Source organism: Camelus bactrianus, chromosome 16, assembly GCF_048773025.1.
Source record: "Camelus bactrianus isolate YW-2024 breed Bactrian camel chromosome 16, ASM4877302v1, whole genome shotgun sequence".
NCBI classification, from domain to species: domain Eukaryota; kingdom Metazoa; phylum Chordata; class Mammalia; order Artiodactyla; family Camelidae; genus Camelus; species Camelus bactrianus.
This window is the reverse complement of record NC_133554.1, coordinates 37,762,812-37,785,858: the sequence shown is the minus strand read 5'-3', so window position 1 is coordinate 37,785,858 and position 23,047 is coordinate 37,762,812. Positions and strand designations below refer to the sequence as shown.

The 23,047-nt window shown below is 32.3% G+C and overlaps 1 protein-coding gene across 10 annotated transcripts in view; it reads left to right on the top strand.

Annotated features, from left to right (window-relative positions):
* The window catches only part of NF1 (neurofibromin 1), a 225,348-nt gene that overhangs the window by 63,511 nt on the left and 138,790 nt on the right, over positions 1 to 23,047 (top strand). For 6 of the 10 annotated variants that reach the window (XR_012499533.1, XM_074343088.1, XM_074343083.1 and 3 more), the window contains exons 6-14: positions 655 to 722; positions 966 to 1,041; positions 2,071 to 2,228; positions 7,847 to 8,020; positions 8,483 to 8,605; positions 8,861 to 8,935; positions 10,487 to 10,516; positions 13,559 to 13,690; positions 20,655 to 20,789. Coding sequence is in view for 9 of the 10 variants with exons in the window: in XM_074343088.1 (XP_074199189.1) it covers positions 655 to 722; positions 966 to 1,041; positions 2,071 to 2,228; positions 7,847 to 8,020; positions 8,483 to 8,605; positions 8,861 to 8,935; positions 10,487 to 10,516; positions 13,559 to 13,690; positions 20,655 to 20,789 (971 nt within the window). In the remaining variant the exon portion in view is untranslated. The remainder of the gene's footprint in view (positions 1 to 654; positions 723 to 965; positions 1,042 to 2,070; positions 2,229 to 7,846; positions 8,021 to 8,482; positions 8,606 to 8,860; positions 8,936 to 10,486; positions 10,517 to 13,558; positions 13,691 to 20,654; positions 20,790 to 23,047) is intronic. The other 4 variants (XM_074343086.1, XM_074343084.1, XM_074343090.1 and 1 more) reach the window with 1 other exon arrangement.

Here is a 23,047-nt window from a genome sequence, read left to right as displayed (position 1 = left end):
ATTTGTAATATCTGAATGCATTAAGATTTTGAAAGAATTAAATTTATAGGATTGAAAATACCTGGCATGTTGTAATTGTTCAAGTAATAGTTACTATTAAATATAAAGCCATCAAATATATGTATGAGAATTTTTACTGACATGGAAGAAATTGAGAAGACAATGTGAAATTAAAATAACAGGTTTAATATAGTCTGTCTAATGTCAGTTATGGTAAATATGTTTGCCTTATACATGATATGAAAAGGGAAGGAAGAAAATTCACCGAACTGTTAACTGTGATTGTCCCTGAATGGTAGAATCCTGGATAATGTTTTAAATTTCCCTGAGATTGTTGTGTATTTTTAAGGTTTTCTACAACAACCATGTATTTTATATTTGTACATTTAAAAAAAATACAGTTGTTACTAGAAGCAAAACAAAGAAAAAAACTCACAACAGCCTTTGAAAATCAGGGCTTCTTATTGAGTTTTGTCTTGAGTAGACGTAACCAGTGAGTTTTTGGTTTATATTAATTATCTTTACATTGCTTACAAATAATACTGGAACAAAAGTTTGTATGTAAAAGTAAATTTATTTTTACTAGTAGCTCTGAATTGTATTTGTGTTAATACAAATAAATCTAGAATTAATTATGAAACTTTTTTTCCCCAGAAACAGCATTTAAATTTAAAGCCCTAAAGAAGGTTGCACAGTTAGCAGTTATAAATAGCCTGGAAAAAGTAAGTTATAACTTCTATGGTATTAAAGTTTCATTTATTTTTGGTTATAAATGTTGCTGTCTCTCGTGTTTTGAATCAAAAAGTTATGACTTGAGTGATAATTTCACATTAATTTTTAGGAAAAATGCATTGCGATATTCTTGTGAAGGAAGTTAGTAGTTTGTGATATAATTGGAGCCATATGACATTTTATTAGTATATTAAGAAAATAGCACATAAAAACATCTGTTTTGTTATTTGTAGGCATTTTGGAACTGGGTAGAAAATTATCCAGATGAATTTACAAAGCTATACCAGATTCCACAGACTGATATGGCTGGTAAGGATAAGATGGTTTTGTTTTTGTTTTTGTTTTTGTTTTTTAAATTCTTACTTATGAGATAAAAACCTATCATTTCCTAGTTACTTTTGTTATAATGGTGCTTTTAATCATTTCAACATATGTTGAACAACAAAATAGGAAATAGTATTTTCCTCCTATATTTCTGAATTACCCCTAAGCCTTTTTCCTTTCCTTTGAACAAATAAAGTTTGAAATGAAGCTCTGATCTTTAATTAGACTTGTGGGTTGGATATTGATGGCTCTTTGTTATAGAGAAGCACTTTTTGTGCTCTGAGGCTTTATTTTGTATTTAGAGAGGTGTGTTTAAAGTAGGCATATCCTCACTTGGAATTCTCAAGACACAACTGCAAGGCAGAGAATAGAGACTCCTGGAGAGCTCTGGTGATTCCCTTTTGGAAGCTGTTCAGTCTTACTTCTTGGTCACATTACACTTTGCATAAGGCCCTGCACATTGAGACTAAACACAAGTCTGGCTGTTCTAAAATGTGAACTTTTCTAGAATGGATCAAGATAGCTCTTCCAATACATAGGCAATATAACATTGCTTGTCGTAAGGACACAAATGAACTTATCTACAAAACAGAAACAGACTCACAGATACAGAGAACAAACTTATGATTACCAGGGGTTAAAGAAGGTGGGAAGGAATCAGTTGGGAATTTGAAAGCTGCACCTCTTGGGGAGTGATGGAAACGTTAGCTCTCTTGATTATGGTAGTGGTTTCACGGGTATATGCAGCTATCAAAATTCATCAAATTGTATATCTAAAATATGTGTAGTTTACTGTACCGGAACCATACTACAATAAAAGTGTTAAAAAAAAACAACAGCAAAAAAACCCATTGCTTGCCAGTTTACCTGAATAAATTTGTTGAGTTAAGTGAACTTCCAAGTTTATCTTGAAAATGTAGCCTTTAGCTTTTGGGGTAGTGCCAACTTTTAATTTAACGCCAGAGATTTCTTCTCATTTAATAATATCATTTAATATTTATATTTTTCACATAGAGTGTGCAGAAAAACTGTTTGACTTGGTAGATGGTTTTGCTGAAAGCACCAAACGTAAAGCAGCAGTTTGGCCACTACAGATCATTCTCCTTATCTTGTGTCCAGAAATAATCCAGGATATATCCAAGGATGTGGTTGATGAAAACAACATGAATAAGGTGAGGAGGGCAAAGTTATTTCCACTATGTCCAGATGGGATGCAATTTATTTTACTCAAGATGTATATTACTTTAAGCTTAGTAAGCACGTCATTTCAGGGGACCATTTCTGGTTATCATTGTAGGTTTTTTTGTTTGCTGGCCTTAGCAGAGACACACTTGGACATAAAATTAGTTGGAGGAAAAGTATGTCAGTGATAACACTCACTGATGAAAGATTTAAAACATTCCCTTAGTTGCATTCTTTTACCACAGAAGACTAAACAATACTTCTGTCAGTATTAAACATAATTTTTTCCTCTAATAATCAATGCAAGCATTACCCTACTAAAATTCATCATTTTTGTGGTGTTTTTGCATGTACTTAGGTTTGTGTCCACTTGGTACTAATGAAATTGTCTAGTGACTCATTTTAGGTATTTTAGAATAGTTTTCATAGAATTTTATTAGGAAAGCAGGGTACCACATATGCCATCTCTAGTGAAACTGGCACTGTAACAACTGATAATTCTAAGGGGTACTTAACAAGTTTTTAAAGATAAGAGCGGGGTATTTAATCTCATTATTTTATTTGAATTTCTGTATGTGGTTTGTTTTGATAATACATTTTTATAATATAAATATTAAAAAATTTATATATTTTTGCCCCTTTGGAAGAAATACTCTTAGCTGAATAAACATGAAATGGGCTCCTGCATGACTTGCCTGTGGATGGAGATGTTCAAAATTAGCTGAAATGATTTAATACTTTGTAGAAATGCTGAATAGGGAGTTTTTGCATTGATTGGTAAATATATGAACTAGATAATCCTTGGGAGTCTGTGATTCTGTGGTACTCCACTTAGGTTTATATCCCAGCTTGTCCATTATGAGGACATCTATTTTCATGCTTAGTTATTTTGGAGTCCTTCAAAATAGTATGTATTTTATTGCTTCTCTTTATTGGGAAAATGCACATAAGTACAAAGCTGCTCTACATTCAGTAATACTCCTAAGTGAATTTGTATTTTAATAATCATAACTACATCTTTCCAAATGTTCATTGGTCATTTGTATATGTTTTGTGAATTGCTCATTTTTCTATTAATTTGTCTTTTGTTGATTTGTAGAGTGTGTGTGTACATTTTTTACTTGGTCTCTCTTTTTAAACGTTGTTTATGGGTTTTTGTTTTTGCTATTTATGTATGTAAAATTTGTATGAAGTCAACTCACTCTTGTTCTTTTTGTTTCCTAGTTTTTTGCATCAGACCTCTCTCCCCCAAGATTTTATTTATTCATTTTATTGAGATACAATTCACATACTATAAAATTCACCCTTTTAAAGTGTACAGTTAAGTGATTTTTAGTATACTCTCAAAGTTGTGCAATCATTATCACTGTCTAGTTCCAGAATATTTTCATTGTCCCCAAAAGAAACCCTATACCTGTTAGCAGTCACTCCTTATTCCTCTCTCACCCCAACCCCTGGCAACCACTAATCTACTTTCTGTCCCTATATATTTGCCTGTTCTGGACATTTTGCATAAATGGAATTATACAGTATGTGATGTTCGTATCTGGCACTTCCCAAGATTTTTGAAATAGGCTTTTATATTTTCTCTAGCACTTTTTCTAGGTTAAAGAATTTCAATCTTTAAATCTTTCTGGATTTTAAAAATATTTTTAATGTATTCTCATTCATTTCTAGTCATATTCCTTATGTGCTAACCAGTGTTAATGTTTGATATATATCCTTCCATTCATATCTACTTGCTCATACAAACATTTAAATGAAAATACACACATTAAGGTGCTGGTTGTTATACTTTAAAATGAAATCATTTTATACATATTACTCTGCATCTTGTTTTATTTACTTGTCTGTTTCTCAGAATAGCTGATAGAGATCTAACACATTCATTTAAGTAATTGTGGTTAATACTCTGTGACACTAATGAACCTCATTTACTCTGCCATTTCGCTGTTTTTTGTTTTTTGCCTTTGTATTTAGTCCTTAAGTAATTATCTTTGTTCATAGATTCTTTTTTTGTTGTTGTTGTTGTTCATATATCCTTGTTAGCTGATGCTTTTAATTCTGTAGACCAGAATTCCAAAACTGGTATTTCTGTGTCAAGGGCATTTGCATTTTAAATTTTTAATAGACAATTCCTAGATTTACATTCCCCAGTATTTATTTGTAGCATGTCACATTTTCATGAACACTGAATTAGAATGCCTGTTTCCTTGCATTCTCATCAGGACTACAAGTTTTTCATTCTTTTAAATTTTTGTCAGACAAATGAGGAGAAAAATAGTATCTCATTTTACTCCTCATGGTTAGTGAGGTGCAGGATCAATTTGTGTTTCTTGGCTATTTGCATGTTTTCTTTTGTGTAAAGTGTCTATTGATTTCCATTATCTATTTTTCTATTTTGTTTGCCAGTCTCTTTTTAACTTACGGGCCTTTTTGTCTATTAGGAGCAGTAATCTTTTATTTTCAGTTGGTTGTAAGTATTTTTCACTTTTTTTTCTATAGTATCTTTTTTAGCAGAAACATTTGAATATAAAATTAATATAATAACCACCCATACTCCTATTAACATTTTGATATATTGCTTATCTTTTTTCTATTTATATATAGTTTAAAAATAGAGCAAATTATATTTGCATAAATTCTCTTTAATTCCAGATAAAGCTCAAGTCCTCTTTGATTCCACTAATTCCATTTTCTTTCCCTCTTCCCTGGGAAAAGCCACTGACAATGGTTGGTGTACATTCTTCTAGTCTACTTTTTAAAATTTTTATGAGACAGGGAGATTGAGATCAAGATCTAGTTCAGTGCTTTTCAGAGTGTGGTCTTAAGACCAGCAGTGTCAGCATCACCTGGGAACTTGTTAGAAATGCAAATTATTAGATCTCCATTCTAGGCCTGCTGAATCAGCAGCTTTAGGGGTGGGACAGAGCTAGCAACCTGTTTTCATCAAACCCTCCAAGCCATTCTGGGGCACACTAACATTTGAGAACCATTGTTCACTTAGTTCATCTGGTTCATTTTCCCCTCCCTCCAGCCCCTAGCAACCACCATTCTTTCTGTCCCTATGAATTTGACTTCTCTAGATAACTCATAAAAGTGGAATCATCTAGTGTTTGTCTTTTTCTGGCAGGGTTATTTCACTTAGGATAATGTCTTCAAGGTTCATCCACCTTGTAGCATGTGTTAGAATTTCCTTCCTTTAAGGCTGAGTAATATTCCATTGAATGTATATACCACATTTTGTTTATCCAGTTTCATCTGCCACTGGACATTTGGGTTGCTTCCACCTTTTAACTATTATGAATAATGCTGCAGTGAACATGGGTATACAGGTATCTCTTTGAGACCCTACTTTCAGTTCTTTTGTATATATACCCAGAAGTGGTATGGCTGGATTGTACATAAATTCTGTTTTTAACTTTTGGGGGAATTTTTGTCTCTTTTAAGGTTATTTTTGACAGTTTATTCTTTGTTAGGAAATATATTTTTCAATTTTTATCTGCAAGGAATTACATACCTATGTATTCTATTTATAGTATAGAAATATGTAGATGAAATATATTTATTTACAGTATTTCTATATTCTCTTCTAATTATTTTCTTCAGTATCCACATTTATAACTCTTCCTCATCGCTTATATTTCTAATTTTCCCTCATTCATGTTTACTAGGGTATATCTATTCTACCGGTCTTTAAAACCTGGCCTTTTATTTTTTCTTAACATTACTATACAAAAGTTTAATAATGAAAACTTGGCCTTTTGACTTTATATTTTCTAGCATTTAAAAATTTTCTACTTCATTAATTTTAGCTTTCATTTTATTTATATTTTTATTTCTTGGGGTAATGGTTTAATTTATCTATTTACAGTTGTTATAAAATTGTAGAGTTATCTGTAAGGCTTTGAATTTTACTTTTTTAGCAACAGTTATGGTTTTCAGATGAAGTGTTCTCAATTTTATTAATTTCCAGTCTCTAATTTTCTTACTTAATGATACAATATTTGACTTAAAGGAATGTTTTATAGTTCCCAAAGTGTTGGGGTTTTTTGGGTGATTTAAAACAAAAACTTTAATTGTGGTTAGAAAATGGTGGTACGTAATTTTTTAAAAAATTGTTTCACAGTTGTCAGAGTAGAATGTTTATTATTTTAGTAGGGCACAGAATTTAATGTAAATCTTTGAAACCACTCTTAGAACTACCATATAGGTGGCTTGAGATAATCCCTTTGTGGGAAATGCTTGGTTTATCTGGCTGGGCTCCCTCAGGTAGCTAAAAGACTTTGATAGTGTGGCAGGACTCCTCCCAGGCTTGGGTAATCATGCTTAACTCTTTATTATAAAACAAGCAAGAAAACAAACAATGAACAAGTAGAACCCTAAACAGATCAGATCAGGCTTTCATTTATACCATCCTAGACTGCAGACTATATATGAAAAGTAGTTCTCTTTTTCAGTTTCTAAATTTTATTATTACTTTTAATTGTATTATTATTCTTTTATTGTATTAGGGTAGATACTATAACAGCTCAACACAACAGAGCTTTATTATACTTAATGAAATAGTACTGAGCAGCTGAACTGAATAGCTCTGCAGGACAGTCCTCCTGTTTGTGGTTTTGTGGATCCTTGGCCAGCAAAGACTCTGCCATTTTCAATACATGGCATCTGTGGGAGTTGTTTCCATTCTGCCAGTTAGAAGGGAAAAAGATGGCATGGAAAAGCATGCTGAGGATTTTTATGGGCCAGGCATCACTTTCATTCACATTCCATTGGTTGAACTCAGTCATATAGCCACATTTAACTGCAAGAGAGAAAAACGGCTCTATCTCCAGGAAGAAGAGCTGAACATGGGAACCAAGGAATAGAGGAACTAGGGGAGAGCTAGGGAGTCAAGGATGGCTTAGACTGCTGTCTCCCTAGAATTCCCAGTAATTTATTTATGGATAAAAAGTTAATATATCAAGAGTACCTGTTTACAGGTACTGTAAGAATTGAGGTAGAGCTTGGATAGTTAAGAAAGTTTTATGGAAGAGGTGTGGAACTTTAGTTGAGCTTGAAATAAGAATGGAGTTTAGAAAAGAGAAAGAGAGTGAACATTGTTCAAGCCAGGGTAATCAACAAAATGGATGTAAAAATGTTGAATGTATATTCAGAAAAATTAGCTAGAGTGTGGAAGGTTCATGTAGGCAGTTACAAGAAATGAAGATGAAGAAGCAGATGTGATTAATCTGGAAGACACTGTGATCCAGTTTGAGTTTAAACTTTATTCTTTAGACAATTAGGAAAAGTCTAGAGATTAGTGTTAGAGGTAAGATATGTAAAGTAGTGTTTTTGGCTGATGAAAGTCAAAAATAGGAGCTGGTTCGGAGGAAATATGAGTTTAGCCTTTAAAATTGTATTTACTTATTTATATTGTGGTAAAGTAGCATAAAATTTACCCTTTTAACCATTAAGTGTACAGTTCAGTGGTGTTGAGTACATTCACAGTGTTTTTTGTTGTTTTTGAATTATAAGTGATCTTTACATATTGCTACTTTATTAGATAAGTCTGAAATCTAAAAAACATCATATATCATCTTACTGCTGTATTTGAATTTTGTAGAAGTTGTTTCTGGACAGTCTACGAAAAGCACTCGCTGGCCATGGAGGAAGCAGGCAGCTGACTGAAAGTGCTGCCATCGCCTGTGTCAAACTGTGTAAAGCGAGTACTTACATCAATTGGGAAGATAATTCTGTTATTTTCCTACTAGTTCAGTCCATGGTGGTTGATCTTAAGGTAACATGCTCATTATTTCTCTTCTACAAACTTTAAAAAAATTAAATGAAAAATAGACTTCTACTATAAATATTATACTAGATCATTATCGAAGATCATTGCTAACACTTAAGTTCGAGTACTCTTCAGTAGTAATAGGACTTGCTCTTGATACTGTTCCTCAGGCTAAATAAAGTGGCTTAGAATGTGAAGAAAACACAGAATCAACCTGTTTTCTTAAATTAACATAAATATTCAGAGTTGGGTTTAAAATAATTTAGAAATTTGGGCCTGAAAGGAACCGTATGTGGTATAGTTAAGAATTTTATCAGACTGATGAAGCACAATATTAGTGTTTTATGTTTCTTCTGTCAATTAAATGTTAGTGCCATTTATGTGGATGATGTGTTATTATTAAATGCTAGTAGAAAAAACACTACCTGACTGTTTAAAGGCTTTTGTTTTCTTTTGGGATTTTCATAGAACCTGCTTTTTAATCCAAGTAAACCATTCTCAAGAGGCAGTCAGCCTGCAGATGTGGATCTCATGATTGACTGCCTTGTTTCTTGCTTTCGTATAAGCCCTCACAACAACCAACACTTCAAGGTGAGAGCATAGGTTTTGATCCAGTTATGTTTATGGATGCTGTTGATCCTTTATAAATGTGAAAAGACTAGAAAGGTGAATAGGTTACACTTTTATTAATATTTCTCATTATTATATGTTAAATTTTTAAGGTCTTGAAATGAACTTTATTCTGTTTTTTAAAAACTTTCTTTTTGTTGTTCCTTTTGTCCTCATTTATGTTCCTGTGTATTTTTCTCATAGACATAATCTGCTATTTTTTCCTTTACTCTGTAGATCTGTCTGGCTCAGAATTCCCCTTCTACATTTCACTATGTGCTGGTAAATTCACTCCATCGAATCATCACCAATGTAAGTCCAAAAGGTATTGCTAAATTACTTAAAACTTCTTTCTTTTTTTTTTCTTTACTCCTTTTTAATTTCTTTTTAAGAAAGATGTTTTTGGTTTACAAAAGTTTTTGGATTTAGATGTATGATATAGGAAGATTTCTCACATGTCATTACACCCAATAATGATAACACACTTATATTTTCCATATTTAATCTTCACCTGAGGGCCCTTATTGAGGAAGGTTGATAATAGGATCCTTTGGAAAGATTAAACGTAAAACATTGTGTTAGGCTCAAAAGCCCTTGAGAACAGTGTCATTGAAAATATTTAATATTTTCATCCCCAAACTCTTCACATATTATTTTAATACTCAGCCCTTTCCCAGTATTTGATACATTCTGACTTGTTACCTTACTATTTAAAAGTAGCAGTATTTATGTTCTAGCTCATATGTACATTAAAAAAATGGTGAGACCACATGTGAGTGTACTTTACTCTTCCTTCAACAAATGAAATACTAACACTTAAATAGAAGTGTTTACATGATATAAAAGCATACCAGACTAAATAAGCAAACTGATTAAAAGCTACTTGTGAAACCATCAACTCTGATGTGAGTACATTAAGCAGAGTGAAACCTTACCAGTTTGGATCATGGATTTAAAAAATCCTGTTCCTCTGATCATATTTTGAAGGTTCTCAAGTGTTATTTACTGTAGCTCCATCTTATCTGTTTTTAGATACTCACACATATGTGTTAAGTTGTTCAGCTTTTTCCTGTTTTCCTTTCTTAAGAAGGGCTTTAATCATTGATAACTTAGGTATATTTATCCTCTTCATAATCAAATTTCATTTTAAGAGTGTGTCTCTAGTGAGTTAAAAATACCTTCCCACCTTCATTTGCCTTGAATGTGTTGAATTATATGAAATTTTGCCACATTTCCTTTTATCCATTTCTGCAGGGGAATAATAACTATTAATAAAGCTATTCAGTGACACATTTAGTTTTTCTCAGTGGGGTGTTAGTAGCCTTTTTGGTCAGGACAGTCTGTTATGTTAGGACTACCTCATACATTGCAGGACATTGAGCATTCCTGGTCCTCATTTCATTAAATACCATTTGTGCCACTTCCCTCCTCTCCTACCCCTACCCTTAGACATTATGAATAACTAAAAATGCCTGAGAGAATGATACCTCCTTTAGCTGAGTGTCAGTTACAGGCAGAAGTAACATTACTCTTTGTTCTAAAAGGGAAAGTTTAATGAATATGATTGCAGATAAAGTATGTTTGTATTAAAAACTTTAAAAATTTTTACTTAACATTTACTTTCAAGGCCAATTAAAAAAAAAGATTTTACCCTCTCAGGTTTATGTGTAATTCAGAAATAAAATATTATTACTTTTTTCTCCTTTGGCTTATAATACTGAAAACATTCCATTTATTGGAGTGGATAGATTTACATAAATGCTTAAACTTGTGTTTAATAAACACAAATATATACTTTTTTTTGATACTTTGTGGCTAGTTACTTTAATTGTGAAATATTTTTGTCTACAATTGAATATATAGAGCACTTTCAAGCATGGACTTGGCACTGCTGTAAGTGGCTGAGCTGCTCTTTTGTGGGTTTGAAGCATGCCTGGAGTGTCACTTCATGCATGCCTCAGTGTATATGGTGAAGTGATTGTGCATCCTCCTACACTCTAATGAGTACTGCATGTGTGAAGGTGGAGTGTGTCTGTATCAGAGGCCACGTCAGTATGAAATCTATTTTTATAAAGAAAAACCTATATTGACTAATTTTTAAAATATTAAGCATCAGAAGTTTTTTAATGAATAGCTTGGAAAGGAGCATAAGTTTGCGTCTATGAAGTATTTTTTAAAGTTGTGTCTTAGATAATGATACTTCATCATAATAAATTGTTTGATAAGTTGCTTCTTGTTAGGGTTTTTCTTTCTTTTGGTTTGAGGCTAATAGATACTGAATCTAAAGTAATTTCTGACTGAAAAGGACTATTTATAAAGTAAATATGCAAATTTATGAAGTTGACTATTACAGAATTTCACTGAAGACAGTTGTGCTGAAAGTATTTTGTCTGGAAATCACATAAAATTTTTCTTAGATATTTGGACTCCTAATCTTAAATTCATTTGTAATAGATTTCCTTTTAAATGATTCTTGGTTCAATATACCTCATAGGTTCTCCTCTTCCGTGGTTCTTTAGCCAGTTCACAGATTTTTAAAAAAATCCCAGATTCTCAAATAAGATAAAAGTTTTACTGATGTGGTTTTGAGGGTTTATGTAGAAGTAGTAATGATGTTTGCAGTTTTGTTCTGCTTTTGTGAAACATACTCAGTTTGTAAGTACTGTGTTTAGATCTACAATAGTCCACTTCCACTGTTCTTCTTAAATCTGAAAGTCTAACTACTGTTTGAATTTGATTATAATTAAAGCTTTAATCAGTTTCTAAAATGGTACTCATATTACTGTACCTTTTCTTTTTATTATGGAGTGCCATAAGAGATGAATTATAGATATAAGATCTGTGTTATATAGAGTTAATCTTTATAGTCTTCCTGTAGGTTAAATTAGATATGTTGTAATAATTGGGAAATTAAAGTAGTAACATACACATATATGAACCAAATACCTTACCCATCAGTGGGACATGCTATATAGCTGGTGTAGGTCTTAGTATTGTTTTTGCCTTATTGCAGTTTATTGTAGTTTGCTTATGGTTAGTTCACATATTGAGAATGCGATGATCTCTTTCTATTGAGAGGTTTTGGTTGAAGAAATTACTTGGAATGCATGTGAACTTAATTTAAATAATCTTGAAGAATTATCAGAAGGGTTATTCATATTGTAAAAGTATTGCCATTTGTTTGGCAATAAACTTAGAATTTCCAAGGACAAAAAAGAATGTCTACTGTAATTGACTAGTTTTAGAAAGGACACATTTAAGAACACTAAAATTTTTACCAATTACATGATGTCTAATTTTTACTGCCTGCTTTATTTGAAAGTGTATCTTTAACTTTTACTTTAAAATGAATAATTGTATATAAATTTTACATAAATTTTATGTAAATTTATAAAAATAGCAATTATGAAAATCACTAAATCTTAAGTTAAAATCAAGTTATTTAGTAGGGTGCACTTGGTACCATGATACAATTTCACCAGCTATCAAAATGGCATAATAATTTGGATGGAATATTACATGGGATGCATATGTCTTCAGTTAATCAGCTTCTCATAAGACATTATGGGGTCAGTAGAGTGAGGAGGACCATTCTCTCAATGCATTTTGTGATTATTCAGCCTTTGTTACTATAAGCTGATTAGCACAAGCTGTGTAAATGAATAGATACATGGAAATCAAGCTGTGTTGATTGCTCTGGGCAAGTCAGATGGCCAAATTGACCAAAGTTTAAGGAATCCATTATATAACCAAACTAATAAAACTTGATCATTTGTTAGGAATTAAAGTAAGAGTTGAGAGGAAAGCAGAAACAACCATACTATCCAAATAAAAGTATTTCTTCTTTCACAGCTTTATAGTCTCTTCCTAAGTGGAGTTCAGTATTCAGATTGTATTTTGTAAATTGGTTTTTTAATATACTAGCTAGTAAGTAGAGTTCACAGTCCAAAATTTGAGGTCTGGGTAATATAACCTGATGCTACTGAAAATATTCTGAGAGTTATGGCTAAAGAAATTAAATGTTGAGAATTTAATTAGTTTACTTTTAAATTAGAAGGAGCCTGGAAATAGTATGTAAAGCTATTAATCCCCTTTATCTACTACTTCATTTGTTTTTTCAGGTGTTAGTTTTAGCAGGAGTATTATAAATTGGAAGCCTCTATTTTATTCCTATTCCTTGCCTAGTCTCCATATGTAGTGAAAATTCATCCAGTTGTTTTTATATTAATCTGGTAGATAAACTTTATCATTTTAGTGATTTTCATAATTGTCATTTTTCATAATGTAGTAATTAATTCATTTTAAGTAAAAGATATGCTTTCAAATAAAATAGGTACTAAAAACTAGAATCAAATCTCAACAGGTTAAACTGAAACAAAAATATTTACTTAAAATAATTAACCTTTAAAAAATATTTAGCTTAGAAAAATATGTACATAAAATAATTAACCTTATCATTTTGTCTTTGTGGTACTCATTAGTCTTCTCATGTATTATGCCATCATTGCATATCAGTTTAAGATTATAGGTTTACTAATAGCTTTATCTCATTTACCAATTTCATGTTGTAATTGTTTCTGAAATGTGTAAAACATTAAACTTATTTAAAAAAGAAAAAGATTGGCTACAGAATTATTTTAAAACTCTGTTTTTCAGATTCACTAGCTTATCAGTGAGAAAAAAGTGTCTCATATGCTCATGCTCATGCAATGAGCGATTTGTCTCATGTTCATTATGATATTGTAAAGTAGATGTATGGTTTGTGGTTTGAATTAAAGTAATTACTTGAAGACTTTGGAAATCATGGTGTGTGTTTGCATGGTCTTAGAAATGTTTCTCACAAAATGATAAACCATAAAACTACAGTGATAACCAGTTCATGTAACTCATGCAAATTTGAACTTTTCCTTTCTTATGGTCCCTGTTTTTCTCCAGTCTGCACTGGATTGGTGGCCTAAGATTGATGCTGTATATTGTCACTCAGTTGAACTTCGGAATATGTTCGGTGAAACACTTCATAAAGCAGTCCAGGGTTGTGGAGCACACCCAGCGATACGAATGGCACCGGTAAGATTAATCATGAATTTTGAATTCCACCTTTTTGTGACTGCATTTTCAGTGTTTTTATCCCATTGTTGCTGTTTTATTTTAGAAAATCAAATGAGTCCTTACTTTTCAGTAAGTTATGTGATATGTTGTATACTGCAGTACTGTTGCAATACTGGTTAATGGTGTATATTTTTCAGTATTTCAGTGAGTTTAACTTCCTTCTCAGAGATATTTTCTAACAATGCTGTTAAAATCTTAATGTTACTTTTTCATTCTTTTTTTTTTTTTTTTTTTTTTTTTTTTAGTTACCTTTTCATTTAACTTTTCCTTATGGATCAAAATATTTTGATTAGCTTCTTATCTCTTGGGGATGAGTAAGGGAAACTGACTCCTGGGTTAGAGTGAGTGTTCCTACTAATGCAGTTTTGCCCAGTGGATGCTGAATATTGCTCACAGGAAATCAGAAATAAAATTTAAAATTCATACTTAAAAATATTTTATATTTCGTTTAACATGCTTTGAGTGTTTAAAATGATAGGCACTTTGATATTAAAGTTTGTGTTTAAACTTAATAAAAACAGACTGTTTTCATCACATATTCTGACAGATTAATACTCTTAATTTGGAATTTAAATACTCAAATGGAACCAATTTAAACAGACAGTTGTAGGATGGCAGAAGTAATTTCTTGGTATTTATGTATAGCAGGAGTATTATACATGGCAACTCTTGACATTGATTGGTGGTGCTGTCTTCTGCTTCTTATTTTCTGTTCTTATTGGCTGCTGTCGCTCACATGATCAGATGCCAACCAGTCACTGTTTTGCATGGCAGTGGGCTTCTGTGGCTGTAAGTATGACCATTGTAACTACCTCAGAAAAGTCTTTGGTTTCTTTGACTTTTCTGTGTATAGTTACCATTATAGTCACATCATGTCATTTCAAATGAAATTGCAGGATGTTTTTACCTATTGGTTTTATTAGTAAATTAGCCATTTCTCGCTTAATAAGATAATTTAAACAGCTTCCTTCCTAACATGCATCTCTTTTTCCGAGTTCTCTTAGTAAAGTATTTTGGTTTTATACAGTTCTAGTTCACTCTTATACAGTTGTCAGAAATTGTTTCTAAGGATTGTTTATCTTAGATGTTCAAATAGAGAAGTTTTCTACACCCTTTATTTTGAAATTGTTTTGCCTAAAAAATTATGGCCAAAAGAGCATTGCAATGATATTTAATTAAATAAAATACAAAGTTATTTATAGTATGCTTTTTGTATTGCCAAGTACTTAATTTTTTAAAGAAATGAATATTTCAATTCAAGTATAAATTAATTGGAAATAAATGTAAATTTATAGCTACATAAATGTTAATAACTAGACATTTTAAAAGTTTTAGAAAATGACTTGAAATAAACTTTAAAAATTATTTACTGACCTCTTTATTCAGTCCAGATATCTTCTGGGAAGTTAGAACTTTGACTTTTTAAGTTTTCTACCTCTTCCAGTGGCCTCCAATAATAGGAGTTTGTGGAAAGTTGATATTCACTTCCAATTTGACTTCAGTATCCAGTTTACCAGCTGCCTGTAATTTTCTGTGCATGAGGATTAAAAGAAAATGAAACTAAATTATTCTTTTGAACAAAATCAAAATTTTATTGATAGTCTGAAAATTTTCCCCACATTTAGAAGTTATTTTATTTTTTAGCCCTTGTTATTAGCTGATTCTAGGAGCTGCATCCTTATACATACTATTTATGATAATTATTTCATAAAAGCCATAAATGGACTTCTTCTTTTGGTCCAAGAACACCTGTGATAAGAATTTAATTTTTATTTCTAATTATTCTCTGAAAGTATCAGTAGACATTTGATTTTCAAAAATCATTTTTAAGCTGTTTATATCCATGTATTTATATATACATGAAATTTTTATGTATATATATTTTACATAATGGCTAAAGGACAGCTTTCTGTCTGATACTCCTATCCAAGAAAATAATCAACAAATTTAACATGAAATAATTTTTTAGAATAAGAAAATGTTAGAATTTGGATGATCCTTAAGGCGAACCTCACCCCTCTTAAGCCTGGTGAGTGAACAGTCAGACAACAAATATAGGAAATATTGAACTCCCACTAGCTGCCAAGTACAGTGTTAATGCCAGGAAAGCATGATGAACTAAACAGACACAGAGATGCCCATCTTGTAACTTTTGTTTGAAAACTTCTAATGAAGAGTCTACCATCGTGACCATAAAGTCTGGAAATGGTCAGATATACATAAATGGTTTAGAGATGATCCTTTACGTCAGAATTTCTCAACCTTGGCACTGTTGACATTTTGGAATAGATAACTCTTTGTTGTAGGGGACTGCTGTGCATTGTGGAATGTTTAACAGCATCTCTAGCCTCTATACACTAGATGTCACTAACATCCCCTGCCCCAGAGATGGTCATGAAAACCAAAAATGTCTCGAGACATTTTCAGGTATCCCCTGAGAAATGAAATTGCCTCCAGTTGAGAACCACTTTATTACCTGGTATGGTCAGTGGGTTGTCCTTATTTGCATTGCCTCAGATAATTTATGGCTCTGATAAACCTGAGCTTTCAGCTTGCTGCAAAAGTAGCAATCAAGGAGTTCGGTGTGTAAAAGGTAAAATAATATCTGTGTTTCTAGGCTTTATAACTACCCTGTATTTTGGATATGGATAAATTTCTTTCTGGAGAGAGCCACCTATTTGAAAAATTTTCTCCAAACAAGATTGACTCATATCCCTATCACTCCCAGCCATCATGATCCTCTCTCTCTTTCTGGAGCTCTATAGGACACATATGATTCTTCCATAAGATATCACTGCAGATATTTGAATAAAGTTATACTGTATTCCTAAGGGTTCTTTTTATTTGTACATCATTTTAGCATTGGAAGGGATTTTATTATTTCAGCTTTCTTTAAAAGTGTGTGTTTGCACACTTTGTTTCCTCTGTCTTTCTGGCTGAGGAAACTGAGGCACAAGTAATTTTAAATAAATGACAAATCATCACATGGTTAGTAAATAGTCAACATTCAGTCCAGTGTCTTTCCAGTTCTTCAGATGTCTTCCCTTCCAGTGTGTTAGCTTGCTGAATACATGAGCCTTGTCTGGCTTATCCAGCGCTGAGTTCCTGGTCCCTAGAACAGTATCTGGAACACATCGTAGGCATCTACTACGTATTTGTTGAATTTCTTACTTGACCTGCTTTCAAAACTCTCTTCCATCTGGTACGCTTCTCTTCTGGAAAGAATCTTGATTTCTTTTTTTCAATGAAAATGACACTAAGAGCTGAGTTTAGTGTTCCAGATGTGGCATAGTAATTGATGCAAGCTCTTATCCTGCTGTGTCTGCATATGATATTTCTGCTAATACAGTCTAACAGTATCTTAGATTAAGCTTTTAGTCATTTAGACTCTTTAGCCTTTTTTCATATGAACATTGAGCCATAGTGTCTCCATTTTGTACTTTTGTAGTATTTTTTAACGTTTGAGATATTTATCTCAGCACTGATCATTTACTATTGTAAAAAGTAAAATAGCCTGTTAATAATATGTGTAAATTCTGCACGTTTTCCTTCTTAAAGAAGGTCCTGGCTCTGCACATGCTTCTCACATGTAATTCAGTCATGGTCATGGCCTGTAACTTAATTTAAGAAATGGTTTAGATCCTCCACAGACACCTGGATACTCTGATTTATGAATTTTTCCCTGGGCATGACTGCCTCTTTTCTTTGGCCAATGCACATATCCCTGTTTGAATTCCTACTGACATTTTCAGTGTGGAAGATCAGTTAATAATTAACGAATGGGTTATTTTTCTTACATTTCTAGCTAAAAAGTATATTTCTTCTTTAGCATGTTATTTCTAACTTTATGTAACCCACTACTGGTCACTAATTAAAAGGTATTTGAATTGAAACATTTATTTACATTTTTCAGGTCTTTCTCCCTAGTTTTATTGAGATGTAATTAACCCACAGCACTGTATAAATTTAGTACAGCATAGTAACTTACATATGTTGTGAAATGATTACCACAGTAAGTTTAGTTCACATTCATCATCACATATACATACAAAAAAAAGGTTTTTTCCTTATAATGAGAACTCAGGATCTACTTTCTTAACAACTTTCTATACAGAAATGTTAATTATAGTCATCATATTGTACATCCCCAGTATTTATTTAACTGAAAATTTATGCCTTTTGACCACTTTCATTCAAATCTCCCAACCTTCACTCCCTGCCTTTGCTAACCACAAATTGGATCTCTTTTTCTGTGAGTTTTTCTGTTTTTTTTTTTTAATTCCACAAATAAGCGAGACCATATAGTATTTGTCTTTCTCTGACTTATTTCACCTAGCATAATGCCTTCAAAGTCCACCTATGTTGTCCCAAATGGCGGGATTTCCTTTTTTTCAATGGTTAAATAATATTCCTCTGTGTGTGTGTGCGCGCGCACGTGTATACCCCACAATTTCACAACCCGCTTAAGTGGTTTCCATGCCGTGGCTATTGTAAATAATGCTTCAGTGACCATAGGGGTGCAGATACATCTTTGACACAGTGTTTTCATTTTCTTCGGATAAATACCCCAAGGTGGAATTGCTGGATCATATGGTAATTCTATCTTTAATTTTTTGAGGAACGTCCATACTGTTTTCCATAGTGGCTGCACCAATTAAATCCCACCAGTAGTGCACAGGAGTTCCCTTGTCTTTACATCCTCACCAGCATTTATCTTGTCTTTTTGACGATAGCCATTCTGACAGGTGTGAGGTGATATCTCATTGTGGTTTTGATTTTCATTTCCCTGATGATTAGTGATGTGAACACTTTTTCATGTACCTGTTGGCCATTTGTATATGTTCTTTGGAAAAATGTTTATTCATGTCCTTTGCCCCTTTTTAAATTGGACTTTGGTTCTTGCTATTGAGATGTATGAATTCTTTATGTATCTTGGCTATTAACCTCTTTTCAATTTATGTTTTGTGAATTTTTTTTCCCATTCCCTAGGTTGTCTTTTCATTTTGTCAGTCATTTCTTTTGCTGTGCAGAAGCTTTTTAGTTTAAAAAACATCCCGCTTGTTATTTTGTTATTTGTGATTTAGGTGTCATATACAAAAAAATCATTGCTGAGACCCACGTCAAGGAACTTTTTCACTGTTTTCTTCTGGAAGCTTTGTGGTTTTCAGTCTTAACGTTTAAGTCTTTAATCCATTTCAAGTTAATTATTGTGAGTGGTGTAGGATTTCTCAAGTCTTACATTTTATATTAGGCAGCCATGCTGGAACAAAATTTACATGCTGATACCTGAGATTAAGATATGACATAGTTAAGCTGTTATTTACTTTTTGGAAATGATTAATAAATAGATAATTTTTATATCTGCTAATTATTCTCTGATCTATGCTTCTATGTAAAGGCTGCATCAGGGAAGAACAGTCAAATTTAGTTACATGTTAGTAAATAAATTTGTTTAATGAATGTTTTACCTTGGTCTAAGATATTAACCTCAACTTAGAATAGAAAAAAAAAGTTTAATGGGAGCATACAGTAAAAACAGCATTTATTAAATACATTTGATAAGATATTTGTTGTGAAATTTTAAATATAAAAACGAACAGTATTTGTAAGTTTCGCTATATTTTTTTTCCTGTAGTGACTTTCTTGTAGTACATTAGATAGCTGTTCTTCCCCGCTGAGGACGCAAACCTTCATGTTCTTGGGCATAATAACAAATGCATTTCTCAAACTTATACACTGAGAATAATTGCCACGTGTTCTAGATAGACATCTCTACCTTTTATCTTTGAAAGACAGCCTGTTTACTTGGACATTTTTATTATGAATGCATAGCTGCTGGATATTCTCCTATCTGTTATTTGCGTATATGTGCATATGAAGGCATACATGTCAAACCCAGATATTTTTGTTTCCTTTGAAGGTAAAAGGGGTAGTGTTTTCTAAGAATAGAGAGAAAGGTGGTATTGGATCCAGAATATAATTGTTGGATTTTTGGTTGAATGTCATCCATAATTATAGTGTCAACATGACATATACCATAGTATCTCTGTAACTGAAACACATTTTCCATGATTGAAATTTTCTCACAGACTTCTTTCTCTGTTTTATTAGTGTTCTTCAGGCGTAATACTTGCATTCTATAACTTAAAAGAGATGGAATGCCATTAAAGGAAAAAGAAAAACTTAAAATTAAACTGTTAAATACAGAGATTGCCTATATAGCATAATTCATCTATTCTAAGAACTTATTTTTAGTTTTTAACTTTTCTGAAATTGGGGGTGCATCTTATTTGTATGTTGTCTTATAGTTGACAGTGAGTTTACATTCCTTGTGGTACATAAAGTAATGATGCATCTTACAATTGATAATGTCACTGATTCTATGAAATATTGAGTGTATATGTATGTGGGATGTTGTGTTAAATGAGTTGCTCACTGTATGTATTTGTGAGAGCTATAGACTAAATATTTTATCCTTAATGTTTTCACATTTGGAATGCTGTTTTTAACATAGTAGTTAGCCTTATAGTAAAGCTTTTAGTAGATTTTCAGTTAAACTTTATTAGATTATATAAGAATAATTTAACTGTTGAAAAATAATTTTTATTTGCTTTTTGAGCTTAATTATTTTAATCTTACACTTCCTATTGAATGTTTCTGCTAGTACCACACATTTGGTGATATAAAATATGTCCCTTTATTTTTTCAGTTTTTTTTTAAGTAAGATTTTTTTTACTCATTTACAATAAAGTAATGAAGTTATAAAAGGCATATATTACTGTGAAAAGAACATACACTCCATTTTGCTGATGCAAAATTTTTTTAATAATAGATTTGTTTTTAAAAGTTTAATAGCTATTATCCTGATTCTCTGATTCTTACAAGGAGATGTCATATTTTTGTTTTTGTTTTTGTTTTTTAGAGTCTTACATTTAAAGAAAAAGTGACAAGCCTTAAATTTAAAGAAAAACCTACAGACCTAGAGACAAGAAGCTATAAGTATCTTCTCTTGTCCATGGTGAAACTAATTCATGCAGATCCGAAGCTCTTGCTTTGTGTAAGTATTTTTTTATGAAATGGCTTGAAATTACTACACTAACTTAGTTCGGTTTAACTGAAATTTAAAGATCTTGGAGGTGATTGTTAGCTCAAGAACACATACTGATCCTTTCTGATGATATGTGGAACCCAAGGCATCCCTAAAAAAATGAACTTATGGGTAATACTAATATAATTAGATCAGCTTTCTTAACCTTTTGTCTTAATTTTACTTATCATTAAACTAACATACTTTGGTGAAGTCTTCTGTCCATTCCCTGCTACCAGATTATATATTCAGGTGTAATCCGGGGTTGGGGGTGGAGATAATGAAGCAACCATAAATCGAGTGTTTCCTATATCTACACAGCTGGTTTTTTAAATCTCCAGTTGCTAAAAAAACAAAACAAAACAAAACTCCAACTGCTATTTCAACCAGTTTATTTTCAGCAGCTTTCTGTCCCTCTTTCCTCCTGTCATCAACCTTTTATCGCTGACTTTGCCTCCATACACTGTATGTTGGAAGGAGAAGAAGATAAAAATGGGTATGGTTAGCACTCAGTTATTGTGGTAACTCTGCTGTTACAGCCTGAGGTGGTATTAGATTCCTGAGAGCATCACTGTAGTACACAAGATAATTAGGAACTAACAAATGTGGGTGATAATTATATGAAATGATTAAAGACACGAGCTGTGGAGACAGATTAGCTGTGTGATTTGGGTGACTTAATCGCTCTAGCTTTATTTTTCTTATCTGAAATATTGTGATGATAGTAAATAGTTCCTGAGAGAGATTGTAAAGCAGGCTGAGATGTTACAAGTCATGCTTTTAGGAACAGTGCATAATAAATGCATAAAAAGCACTAAGTAAATGTTAGTTATTATTACTATTAATGAAATACAGTTAATGCCCCAAACATGAGATATATATTGTGAAATTCATAGGATAACATATTTAACATCTGTGGATTTTCTCCAGTCCTTGGGGAGCAGCATCCAGAGAGATTTCCTGTTGTTTAGCAACAGGCTTTTAAGTGCTAAGGGTACTTTTAATTTTGATGGTATGTTTTTCAAATTGCTGTACTGTAAGAGTTCATAACTAGATGTCTGCAGTTTCAAGACTTTTATGAACCCCCTGAATTTAAAAACATGTAAATATGTGTGTATTTTTTTCTGGGGAGAGAGAAGAGAGACAATTCCCTAAAGGGTTAGTGACTTCCCAAAAGAAGACCTGTGTTGTTTTGAACTCGTTGAAAAGCCCATCCAACTTTGGGAGTCTAATAGAGTGAATTGTTAAAATTTTGGTGTGGAAAAATTCCTAAAATCTATCAGTAGGACTCCATGAAAGGAATGAAATACCTTTTTTCTCATTTTTTTGGTTATGTAGCTCAAGTTACTTCTGTTAATTCATCATGCATGTCATGTATTAGCACCACTGTTTGCATGTCTGTGGTTCAGGAACAAATGCATCAAAGAGATCAGTGCCTTCTGTGTTAAATATTTTATTGCCAAGGACCAAGAATTTAATCAAAGGCATGTTATTTTCCGAATTTGAAATTTAGCAAGCAGAAAAAGATCATTTAAAATTAAAATTATTTTCTTTGCTGCCATCTAGTGGTTAAACAACTTTTCTCAGAGTAACTGAAGGTGAGTTAAAATAGTGAAAGATTCATTGTAAACACTTGATTATTTTGTATTTTAGCTAAAAAAAACTGTATCTTAGTAAATAGGAGAAACATAGGGATAACTATTAAATTATCTAAGTCATGGTATTTTAAAGTAATGTGATTTTATTATCTTCCATATTTATCCTAATCCACATTACTCTCAATTTTTCAAGACTTCTGATTGCTTAGCTTACATCATCTCCTACCTCACTTTAATCATTTCTCTGCACTAAAGTTATGATGATCTCTTCAAAAAGTGAATCTTATGCTTCCTGCCCAGTTTAAAACCTTTTAGTTGAAATTGCTCTTGGGATAAAGACCAAACTCCAAATAGTTGAGGTCATGCAAAATTTGATGCCCACCTACTGCTTCTGCACCATCTAGCATTATGTTTGTCTTCTTTACTCTAGTCTTGATGACTCTCTTTCGCTCTCTGTTACCACATTCATTCATACCTGTCCATGCACTTGCAGTTCCCTCTGCCTGGAGTGTGCTTCCCTCTCCTCTTCACAAAGTAATCCCTGTGAATTCTGAGCTGTTATCACTGCCCTAAAGAAGCCTTCCTGACTATAACACATTTCCCTGCTACAGTTGCTCATAGTAGCATATA